General features: G+C 39.3%; 2 protein-coding genes and 1 long non-coding RNA gene across 6 annotated transcripts; 2 read left to right on the top strand and 1 right to left on the bottom strand.

Annotated features, from left to right (window-relative positions):
• The first annotated feature begins 737 nt into the window (after nucleotides 1–737).
• On the top strand, nucleotides 738–4959 carry LOC125017301 (cell surface A33 antigen-like). 2 transcript variants are annotated; one of them, XM_047600248.1, is made up of 7 exons: nucleotides 739–994; nucleotides 1274–1440; nucleotides 2144–2357; nucleotides 2494–2658; nucleotides 2794–2910; nucleotides 3297–3414; nucleotides 3529–4343. In XM_047600248.1, exons 1-7 carry the CDS (start codon nucleotides 943–945, stop codon nucleotides 4187–4189), a joined length of 1494 nt encoding a protein of 497 aa, XP_047456204.1. In that variant the 5' UTR covers nucleotides 739–942; the 3' UTR covers nucleotides 4190–4343. The 2 variants fall into 2 exon arrangements, with proteins under 2 accessions (XP_047456203.1, XP_047456204.1); XM_047600247.1 differs by lacking the exon at nucleotides 3297–3414 and having other exon boundaries at nucleotides 738–994; nucleotides 3529–4959.
• LOC125017305 lies at nucleotides 4320–11168 on the bottom strand. The gene is made up of 2 exons (XR_007113830.1): nucleotides 11031–11168; nucleotides 4320–4646 (listed from the first exon to the last, which is right to left on the bottom strand). It is a non-coding gene; the product is annotated as an uncharacterized LOC125017305 (long non-coding RNA).
• On the top strand, nucleotides 5173–11368 carry LOC125017303 (cell surface A33 antigen-like). Of its 3 annotated transcripts, none has more exons than XM_047600249.1 (7): nucleotides 5173–5344; nucleotides 8346–8387; nucleotides 8678–8844; nucleotides 9544–9757; nucleotides 9894–10058; nucleotides 10194–10310; nucleotides 10702–11368. In XM_047600249.1, the coding sequence occupies exons 1-7, from the start codon at nucleotides 5305–5307 to the stop codon at nucleotides 10821–10823; spliced, it is 867 nt and encodes a 288-aa protein (XP_047456205.1). In that variant the 5' UTR covers nucleotides 5173–5304; the 3' UTR covers nucleotides 10824–11368. The 3 variants fall into 3 exon arrangements, with proteins under 3 accessions (XP_047456205.1, XP_047456206.1, XP_047456207.1); XM_047600250.1 differs by having other exon boundaries at nucleotides 5174–5344; nucleotides 10934–11368; XM_047600251.1 differs by lacking the exon at nucleotides 8346–8387 and having other exon boundaries at nucleotides 5174–5344.
• Nucleotides 11369–11488: the final 120 nt, after the last annotated feature.

Below are 11488 nucleotides of genomic sequence, written 5' to 3'. Positions count from 1 at the left end.
GATACCATCAAAGCCTCTGAATGAAGACGCGGTGTTATAACGAAGGCCACATCTCTCACACAACACTCCTCCTCACCAGTCTGTCAAACATCAGCTCCAGGCTTAAACGAGAGACTGCAGGGAGTTAAAAAAAAAGGATGAATTACATTTATTACATTTATTAGCTTATAATATTGGCTGTGCTACAATAATATGGTGCTGCTATGGGTGTGTATTCGACACAGTCTTTATCTGTGCAGTACTGCACCCTGCAGGCCAGGCTGGGCACTACACAGCTGTTTATAGACGACATAAAACTTTCTAGGAAGGTCAAAATCCAGTCTAGTGTGTGTGATCATGTCACGCTGACTTCTACACAAATTTATCATTATGTAGGTCATGTTTCTATCTACCTATCTATCTATCTATCTATCTATCTATCTATCTATCTATCTATCTATCTATCTATCTATCTATCTATCTATCTATCTATCTATCTATCTATCTATCTATCTATCGATATAGAGTGAAAAGTAGAACCCATATGACCCATAGCTGTTAACTTAAGGCAGGAGTCTAAACCATTAACAATATGACACACTGACTGTTTTCCAAAGCCTTGCACAAATGCAACTCTGACCACAAACCAGAAAACTTCCAGTTACAAAATCTTGTCTCTTTCAGTTTCTCTTTTTTTCCCTCTGCAACATTTGCAAGTGAACTTTACTAGCAGTAAAAAAAAAAAAAAAAAATCTATCTATCTATGTAGAGGGAAAAGTAGAACAGATGAATGATTGGACGTCAGGTGACATGTGACCCATAGCTGTTAAGTTATTACCTGGAAGAGTCAACGTCTCTGTACCTGGGAGTTCACCGTGAAGGTTAGGCGGGCTCCGACTCTCAGACTCGGAGCATCGGTTTCAGGTTTTACTAAAGGCTGGACAATTTTATCCTCTTTTTGAAATGACAACAGAGGCACTACTTGGATGGCGAAAGCTGTTTCTGATACTCACAGGTGAGATTCATCGCTTGTTTTCTTTCTCTCTTCTGAAAAACCTTTGCCACACCTTTACCTCTGTGGTATAACTGTTAATCATTAACCCAACTTCTTGAATCTGAACCATGGGATTGAAGTGGAATTATATTTCACTTAAGGGAAGTAGCTTTTACATTACCTGCAAAAAAAAATAAAAAAAATGTTGGTGACATCAAACAAAATGTCTCATTAAACAAGCAGGTGATGGTTATAGTAGACTGCTGTCACTTTGTTACTGTCTATTTCTTTTTATTCCAGTGATTCCCTGCTGCTTGAGTATCAAGGTGTCCATCCCAAAGCAGGAATATGAGGTAGCAAGGGGAGGCGATATTACGATGACTTGTAACTTTGAACCAGCCCAACCCATCTCAAAAGTTTTTGTTCTCACATGGGAAGCTTACCCCGACGTTCTTGGTGAACCGCTGGTGAGACATTAAATTTTATGTATTGCTCACAAAGTGCACGTGGAACTCCACTGATTTTATACATAAAGATCTATACTTCGGGGAGATATTCAGCTCAGCCTGTGAGAAAAAAATGATATACAATTATTGAAATTTATTGTGAAAGGAATGTGTAACATGTCCACTTCATATCCATGTATTTATTGCCTAACTCTTCCCTAATAATACTCTCAATCAAACAGATAATGTTGAAGTTTTTATGTAATAAAAGAAATAGGTTCTTTTGCTTTCAGTGTGACGTATAACAGTATCGTAGTAATGACCTTTGTACAGTACTTGATGAGTAGGTGAATGAGTCAGAACTGTAGCTTGTAGAAATGTAGTCTGTAGTTTTAATTTGATAGGTTACATACCTAATGTGTATTATATAATTTCGCAAGTTGCTAAATAGTCACAAAGCAGTGTGAAAGTTGAATAATTAATGTAGGAGAAAATGCTGCAGTGCCAACGAGACGAGGCTGGAAATGAAACCGCAAATGTACGACACGGAAGCGCTGTAAAAAAAAAATATGTATATATTTAATTTAGATATAACCACCTAATCTATAGTCAACTGTAATGTACAATGTGAAACACCTTCTATCCTGTACGTGTAATGTCAGATTATACTTGCATACTGAAGCTACATTATACTGAGCAGATGCATTTGTGTTTATGTGCCTAGAGAACCTTGGCCACCTATTTCTTGAACATTGAGCCCAACTATGGACCTGAATACGAAGGTAGAGCACAACTGGAGGTTGACATTAACAGGAAAGTGAGCACGCTGACTTTAAAAAAGGTGACCATTGGGGACAGCCGCCATTACCAGTGCGGTGTCTTGATACCCAATGATGACCAGGGAACGCTATCTGCAACCACTTCCCTTTTGGTCCTGGGTGAGCATTATCAGACACGATTAATGGGTCCTTCATGATCGTACTGTATGTTTTCTCTACAACGATGTAAAAATCAATATTGTACTTTGTTGCAGTTCCCTTACATTAAAGTGAATTTTTATTTTCCATCGTCCAGTTCCTCCCTCTACACCGATCTGCACGCTTCAGGGAAGTCCAGAGTACTTTCACAACATCACACTTACATGCCGGTCTGAGGAGGGATCTCCAGACCCCGTCTATGAATGGAAGAGCTACAGCGTGGAAAACAATGCCAGACCCCTTCCACCCAAAAAAATTATCAGTATGTATTTCCCATGTGTTGCTTTGATTCACACATATTTGTCAGGTTGTTGGAGGGTTAGTGTTATTCAGCGTTAATATAACGAACCATAATCTCAGCTCTGTTCAGACTAAATTTTGTGTGTTTGTGTTGCAGATGGCGGAGAGCTGTCTCTCTTCAACATCTCAAGAGAGACATCTGGGTACTACATTTGTACAGCAACAAATCGAATCGGTTCTGCCAGCTACAATTATACCCTAGCTGTGACCCCAGGTGAGTTTATTAATTTACAGCCCCGCTCAGCAGCCTTTTGCCATAACAGCGTCTTAGTAGGTCAATGCTGAGTTTGCCCCCTAGTGGGCAACCATCAGCAACCGAGCTTTAAAGATGAGCTCTCCAGTCATCTGAATGTTTCTCAGCAAATGTTTGCTTTATCTGAACCACACTTCCCACTCATTATCACAACGGAAATGTAAGAAGAAGACTGTAGTGTCATCCACAAAAAGACAAAATTCTAGTTCTGTCATATTTTTAACCAAAGATCTTTAATGTTAACCAAGTGATTAAACATTTCTGACTTATCTCTGATTGTAATTAATCTGCCCCAAAATATATTTTGCATATTAAAAATGTTGTTTTTCCTCTTTTTTTTTACGCAGGCAGCATGATGAACATCTCATCCACTACAATTATAGTTATTGTGGTAGTTGCAGCAGTTGTCCTTCTGGGAATTATGATCTTCTGTTGTTGCCGCAGAAAGGGCAAACATCCCAAAGAGTAAGTTCTATATGTCCTAGAAACTTGTGTCTCTGTGAACCGTCATCAACGTTTATTGGTGTATTGATTGGTAATATATGAGTCACCCAACCAACGATACATGTTGTCTCTCAGCCCCTCTGAAGAAATGGAGGATTATGGCCATGAAACTGGAAAGGAGTACCGGGATGACGAGTCGATTCCTGAGAAAAAGCAGGTCAACCAAAACACAGTCGATTTACCTCCTGACACTTACGGCACAGAAGGAGCAAGGCGGAAGTTGGACGATGACCAGTACAGTTATAATAGTGGGAAAGGAAGGCCTGATGGCAACAGCAGTGACGTTGGTTCTCAGCGTTACCGGGACGACCAGGGTGATCGCTATCGGGGAAGTCGCGATCGCCTCGACGACCAACGAGATCGCTATGGTGGTAGTCGCGATCGCCTCGACGACCAACGAGATCGATATGGTGGTAGTCGCGATCGCCTCGACGAACAACGAGATCGCTATGGCGGCAGTCGCGATCGCCTTGACGACCAGCGAGATCGCTATGGCGGCAGTCGCGATCGCCTTGACGACCAGCGAGATCGCTATGGTGGTAGTCGCGATCGCCTTGACGACCAGAGAGATCGCCACGGTAGTCGTGATCACCTTGTCGACCAGCGAGATCGCTATGGTGGTAGTCGCGATCGCCTTGATGACCAGCGACATCGTTACGGTAGTCGCGATCGCCTTGACTACGAACGAGATCACGACGGTGGTAGATATGATGATGATGGTTTACTTAAAGTCTAGTCTTAAGGTGCCTTTAAAGTACTTCGGGGACCTACACAGGTGTCGGAGACATTTATGCTTGTGCCTCATCAGTTTGGCTCACTCTGTAAAAACGACCCAAATGCTAGTCGCTGCTGTGTCCTTTTTTTTGTTTTTTGCCAGTTGGGTCAATATGTGTTTTTACTTTCTGCTTCAGTTTCAACAATGGTAACTGAAACTTTCGCAAAATTTCGTACATGTTTTTACGCTTCTGGGGAGGTGCACATCAGCTACGCGCTAGGCTCTGCGTAGGCTAAACTACGGGCGGCGCAGAAGTTTAAACCGCCTATGATAGTCTCATCATTGACACCTTCTAATAGAGAGGAAGTAAATTCTCTCTTGAACAACTTTCTTCAGGACAACTTTAGCATTATGACATTTTAAATTTAAATAAATGTCATGAGTTGGGCAATAAAAACCTACAATCACTTAAAATCACCTAAACACACTTTGCACTTTGCAGTCAGGGATTTGATTATTGTTTCAAAGCATTGTTTGTCTCTCTTTGTTGTGAGAATATGCCAAAAGAAGTGTCTGATCTTTATTTTTTTCAGAAGACCAAACGCTTAGTCAAGAAATTAATCAACAGATTAAAAAAATGTATGTTAAGTGAGACTTTATTCTGAATTAATTGTTCACCGTGTTTTCTGTTTTTGTTTTTTCATTTTTTCAGTATTCTACTAAACGTCATTCATTGAATGTAAGAAGTGCAGTTCTATATTTGGCAAAATAAAATCGAAGTTTCTAAAGAATTCAGGTCGTTTGTGTGCAAAGAAACTCCAACCTCTCTCCCCTCCTTCTTTTCCCGTTTTTATAACAGTTTTCCTGCATTACACAAATATAAATCCATCCTGCAGCATAATATGCACCTACATACAACTTGGATTGGACACTCGGCGAAGGCTCAGGGAGGAGTTGTGCATCCTTTATACGGTATCAGGGCGCTGTTGTGCAGCCCCTGAGGTTCACCTCTCCGTGAAGTGGTACAGTCCCGTTAGACGCAGTCAGAGTCCCGGGTTTGCAGCGGCTGCAGTTTCTTAGCGGACATGACTAACATGCGGATAAAGTGCACTTTACCATAGAAAACGGACAACATAATGAACTTTTACCGCCTGGCTATTTTGCTGGGAGCATCAGGTGAGTTTTATCCCCTTAATTTTAAACGATTTAAAAGCGCAACAGGTTGTTCCGACGTTCCTTACGCACCTCCAGGCTGAGATCCTGCGCTACTTTTTGTTTCATATTTTATTTTTGGGAGGGAGTAATGGATTCACTCATTGCAACCGAGGGTTATTTTGTTTCACCGAACTAATAACACAGAAGGAGTTTATGGGATAGTCCGATTAATCCGTGTGGGATTTATAGTGTCTGGTATTGTGTTACTCGGTGGAAATAGTGTTGATCATGGTTTTGTTCTTACATGTCTGGATATTAAACTTCATTATTAAAGCACAACATAACTTTAGGGTGCACCATTTAGTGTTGCAGTGCTTTACTTGCCGTGGGTGATATATTTGAGACATTTTTCAAGCACAAGTGCCAAACTTAATCTGTTTTTCACCCTTTCAAATGTAAGGAACTTATAAGTATATGTGTTATTTATAGTAGTAAACTGTATTAGTCCAATAAAACAAGTGATTTAAATACATCACATAGGAATTTTTACTCCTTAGTGACATGTGATAGTCAAAACTGTCAATTATATATGTCACACATCTGTCTGATTAATCCGATTGTGCAGATATGTATACTTGAGTTTGTATATTTGAAACTAAAAGTAGCATGTGAGGTCTCAAGGGGGCTGAGTATTTTTGCCAACATTTTCACTCCACTTCTTGCAAACTTTCTTAAAGTTTTGTGAAATACTTTATCATACATAGAGATTGCTGTGTATCCAGGCCTATCTTTGTTGGACTAATGAGTCAATGTGAAGGAATGTGCCCCAAAGTCATGGCAGGAAATGTGACAGCTCTGGAGAAGTAAAGTCTGATCAGGTTCAGGAAGCGTGCAGCGTCCAGCGGCAGCAGCAGCAAGACTTTGACCTGGAATACTTTTGTGAGCAGACGCTGTTGTGAAGGGAAGTCTAATCTTGAAATGAGGCTGAATGAGCAACTTATCGGTTTTGTTTTGTCCTGGCATTTTTGTCTGATCTTCTTCAGGATAAAACTTATTACTATACAAATAAATGAATTGAACTCGAACTATTTTGACATGTTATTAATTTTTATGAATAATGTGCTGTCATCGTAGTTTTTGTGTTTTGTGCAAAATTAACCACGAACCGATCTCGCAACCAAATGAAGCCGAACATGCAGGGCGAACATATAGTGACGTCATCTGGAAGCGCCGGATGTTTGGGGCAAGCAGATCTGGTACCTACCGCATGAACACTGGTATTTCAAACAACAAGCAGATGGATAATACTTCAGCTTTTTTAATCTCATGTGTAATGTGCGTGATGAGCTACTTACGGTGCAGATAGCACTATTTTTATAGCACGATTTGCACTATTCCTCAGACAGTTCTTCTACCAGCTCTACTTACCATCTTCTTCTTCTGCCACCGACTTTCTTGGATGTTTTTGTTCCGGGGTCATACGCCCGCGCAGCGGTTATGGATATAGTGGATATACATGCCGGAGAAAGTCGATTTCCAGTTGCATTATCTGGGTGTCCTAATCGGATAAGGAGAACTCCAATTTTAGTCGGACTGTCCAGTTAAAGTCAGATATAGCCAATAATTTTTTTATTTTTTTTTCATATAAACATACTCAATAACGGCTTACTTTACGTTTGAAAATTTCTTCTAGCCTACATACGAATATGTTTCGTTTTTGCCTCGCACTTTAGAATAAGTCTGAAACAATAAGTCTAGTAATCAATCTTCCTTTGAACATCACTTGATATTTGATTCATTGTTTATACACAAAGAATTGCTGCTCTTCTCTATGTGTAACCAGGCGCATATAAATGCACTGAAGTAGGAAGCAGAAAACACACACATTTGCAGACAACATAAATGTTATGTTCACAATAGGGTAAACAGGACTGTAATTACCACATACGTTCTCAGTTAGACAAATTGCAGATATATTATGTGTTCATAAGGTAAAACACACAACCCAGTTTTGAGCATGTCTAAGTTTGAATACAGGGACAATATGCATGAACAGACGTTGCAGAAAACACAAAAACATATGTTGTGCACCACCTGAGAGCTGTATAAATGACACATTATTTCAGTGTCAATGACATCCACATGTAAATCTAACCTTGCTTGTCGTCTCTGTGCAGAAGCAGACCTGCGAATCGGGGAGCTGCAGAGAAAGATAATTTCACTTCTCTAATGTAGAGTTATGTTCCTTATGTCCGAGCCACTTCCTGCTTATTACATGGGCAGAGCACATGCCAAGATAATATCGTCTTCCCTGATTCGAACTGTGCTGTTTAAATGTGTAAAGTTGGTTAGGAGGGGTTTGGCCCCTTTGCTGCAAATTCCTGCTACTTTATTATCTTACAAACTGAAAGAGCAAATCCTATGCCTTTCAAATACGAATGCAGCAGATAAGAGTCCAGTAGCAGATGCTCCACAAGACAAATACATAAATACACTTAAAAAGCAGCCGTAAAAACCTCCTTACAGCTGGTGTTTTACAAACCCAAGTGGCTTGTTTAATCAGGTCATGTCAAAGTAAACACAGAATAATCAATCTATCTATCTATCTATCTATCTATCTATCTATCTATCTATCTATCTATCTATCTATCTATCTATCTATCTATCTATCTATCTAAGCCTTGCACAAATGCAACTCTGACCACAAACCAGAAAACTTCCAGTTACAAAATTTTGTCTCTTTCAGTTTCTCTGTTTTTCCCTCTGCAACATGAACTGCAAGTGAACTTTACTAGCAGTAAAAAATTTTTTTTTTTTAAATCTCTATCTATCTATATAGAGGGAAATAGAACAGATGAATGATTGGACGTCAGGTGACATGTGACCGATAGCTGTTAAGTTATATCCTGAAGGAGTCAACGTCTCTGTAACTTAGGCGGGCTCCGACTCTCAGACTCAGAGCATCGGTTTCAGGTTTTACTAAAGGCTGGAGGCTTTTATCCTCTTTTTGAAATGACAACAGAGGCACTACTTGGATGGCGAAAGCTGTTTCTGATACTCACAGGTGAGATTCATCGCTTGTTTTCTTTCTCTCTTCTAAAAAAACCTTTGCCACACCTTTACCTCTGTGGTATAATTGTTATTCATTAACCCAACTTCTTGAATCTGAACCATGGGATTGAAGTGGAATTATATTTCACTTAAGGGAAGTAGCTCTTACATTACCTGCAAAAAAAATAAAATAAAAAATAACAAAATGTTGGTGACATCAAACAAAATGTCTCATTAAACAAGCAGGTGATGATTATAGTAGACTGCTGTCATTTTGTTACTGTCTATTTCTTTTTATTCCAGTGATTCCCTGCTGCTTGAGTATCAAGGTGTCCATCCCAAAGCAGGAATATGAGGTAGCAAGGGGAGGCGATATTACGATGACTTGTAACTTTGAACCAGCCCAACCCATCTCAAAATCTTTTGTTCTCACATGGGAAGCTTACCCCGACGTTCTTGGTGAACCGCTGGTGAGACATTAAATTTTATGTATTGCTCACAAAATGCACGTGGAACTCCACTGATTTTATACATAAAGATCTATACTTCGGGGAGATATTCAGCTCAGCCTGTGAGAAAAAATTATATACAGTTATTGAAATTTATTGTGAAAGGAATGTGTAACATGTCCACTTCATATCCATGTATTTATTGCCTAACTCTTCCCTAATAATACTCTCAATCAAACAGATAATGTTGAAGTTTTTATGTAATAAAAGAAATAGGTTCTTTTGCTTTCAGTGTGACGTATAACAGTATCGTAGTAATGACCTTTGTACAGTACTTGATGAGTAGGTGAATGAGTCAGAACTGTAGCTTGAAGAAATTTAATCTGTAGTTTTAATTTGATAGGTTACAAACTTAATATGTATTATATAATTTCGCAAGTTGCTAAATAGTCACAAAGCAGTGTGAATGTTGAATAATTAATATAGGAGAAAATGCTGCAGTGGCAACGAGACGAGGCTGGAAATGTAACTGAAATGTACGACACGGAAGTGCTGTAAAAAAAATATGTATATATTTAATTTAGATATAACCACCTAATCTATAGTCAACTGTAATGTACAATGTGAAACACCTTCTATCCTATACGTGTAATGTCAGATTATACTTGCATACTGAAGCTACATTATACTGAGCAGATGCATTTGTGTTTATGTGCCTAGAGAACACTGGCCACCTATTTCTTGAACAACGAGCCCGACTATGGACCTGGATACGAAGGTAGAGCACAACTGGAGGTTGACATTAACAGGAAAGTGAGCACGCTGACTTTAAAAAAGGTGACCATTGGGGACAGCCGCCATTACCAGTGCGGTGTCTTGATACCCAATGATGACCAGGGAACGCTATCTGCAACCACTTCCCTTTTGGTCCTGGGTGAGCATTATCAGACACGATTAATGGGTCCTTCATGATCGTACTGTATGTTTTCTCCACAACGATGTAAAAATCAATATTGTACTTTGTTGCAGTTCCCTTACAATAAAGTGAATTTTTATTTTCCATCGTCCAGTTCCTCCCTCTACACCGAACTGTACGCTTCAGGGAAGTCCAGAGTACTTTCACAACATCACACTTACATGCCGGTCTGAGGAGGGATCTCCAGACCCCGTCTATGAATGGAAGAGCTACAGCGTGGAAAACATTTCCAGACCCTTTCCACCCAAAACAATTATCAGTATGTATTTCCCATGTGTTGCTTTGATTCACACATATTTGTCAGGTTGTTGGAGAGTTAGTGTTATTCAGCGTTAATATAACAAACCATAATCTCAGCTCTGTTTAGACTAAACTTTGTGTGTTTGTGTTGCAGAGGGCGGAGAGCTGTCTCTCTTCCACATCTCAAGAGAGACATCTGGGTACTACATTTGTACAGCAACAAATCGAATCGGTTCTGCCAGTTACAGTTATACCCTAGCTGTGACCCCAGGTGAGTTTATTAATTTACAGCCCCGCTCAGCAGCCTTTTGCCATAACAGCGTCTTAGTAGGTCAATGCTGAGTTTGCCCCCTAGTGGGCAACCATCAGCAACCTAGCTTTAAAGATGAGCTCTCCAGTCATCTGAATGTTTCTCAGCAAATGTTTGCTTTATCTGAACCACACTTCCCACTCATTATCACAACGGAAATGTAAGAATAAGACTGTAGTGTCATCCACAAAAAGACAAAATTCTAGTTCTGTCATATTTTTAACCAAAGATCTTTAATGTTAACCAAGTGATTAAACATTTCTGACTTATCTCTGATTGTAATTTATCTGCCCCAAAATATATTTTGCATATTAAAAATGTTATTTTTCCTCTTTTTTTTTTTTTTACGCAGGCAGCATGATGAACATCTCATCCACTACAATTATAGTTATTGTGGTAGTTGCAGCAGTTGTCCTTCTGGGAATTGTGATCTTCTGTTGTTACCGCAGAAAGGCCAAACATCCCAAAAAATAAGTTCTATGTGTCTTAGAAACTTGTGTCTCTGTGAACCGTCATCAACGTTTATTGGTGTATTGATTGGTAATATATGAGTCACCCAACCAACGATACATGTTGTCTCTCAGCCCCTCTGAAGAAATGGAGGATTATAACAAATACGGTCCTGAAGCTGGAAAGGAGTACCAGGATGACGAGTCGATTCCTGAGAAAAAGCAGGTCAACCTAAACACACTTTGCACTTTGCAGTCAGGGATTTGATTATTGTTTCAAAGCATTGTTTGTCTCTCTTTGTTGTGAGAATATGCCAAAAGAAGTGTCTGATCTTTATTTTTTTCAGAAGACCAAACGCTTAGTCAAGAAATTAATCAACAGATTAAAAAATGTATGTTAAGTGAGACTTTATTCTGAATTAATTTTTCACCGTATTTTCTGGGGTTTTTTTTAGTTTTTTTTGTTTTGTTTTGTTTTTTCATTTTTTCAGTATTCTACTAAACGTCATTCATTGAATGTAAGAAGTGCAGTTCTATATTTGGCAAAATAAAATCGAAGTTTCTAAAGAATTCAGGTCGTTTGTGTGCAAAGAAACTCCAACCTCTCTCCCCTCCTTCTTTTCCCGTTTTCATAACAGTTTTCCTGCATTACACACACATAAATCCATCCTGCAGCATAATATGCACCTA

The sequence above is a fragment of the Mugil cephalus genome, chromosome 12 (genome assembly GCF_022458985.1).
Source record: "Mugil cephalus isolate CIBA_MC_2020 chromosome 12, CIBA_Mcephalus_1.1, whole genome shotgun sequence".
In the NCBI taxonomy this organism is placed as follows: Eukaryota; Metazoa; Chordata; class Actinopteri; order Mugiliformes; family Mugilidae; genus Mugil; species Mugil cephalus.
This window is presented reverse-complemented; position numbering and strand designations above follow the sequence as displayed.

What these genes read in the sequence shown, in the direction of transcription:
- LOC125017301 (XM_047600247.1), top strand. Translation starts at nt 943, where the DNA reads ATGACAACAGAGGCACTACTTGGATGGCGAAAGCTGTTTCTGATACTC. An exon ending in ACGTTCTTGGTGAACCGCTG is followed by an intron (nt 1,441 to 2,143) that starts GTGAGACATTAA and finishes TTATGTGCCTAG; the next exon opens with AGAACCTTGGCCACCTATTT. An exon ending in TACCCTAGCTGTGACCCCAG is followed by an intron (nt 2,911 to 3,528) that starts GTGAGTTTATTA and finishes GTTGTCTCTCAG; the next exon opens with CCCCTCTGAAGAAATGGAGG.
- LOC125017303 (XM_047600249.1), top strand. Translation starts at nt 5,305, where the DNA reads ATGAACTTTTACCGCCTGGCTATTTTGCTGGGAGCATCAG. An exon ending in TATTTTGCTGGGAGCATCAG is followed by an intron (nt 5,345 to 8,345) that starts GTGAGTTTTATC and finishes AAATGACAACAG; the next exon opens with AGGCACTACTTGGATGGCGA. An exon ending in TCCACCCAAAACAATTATCA is followed by an intron (nt 10,059 to 10,193) that starts GTATGTATTTCC and finishes TTTGTGTTGCAG; the next exon opens with AGGGCGGAGAGCTGTCTCTC.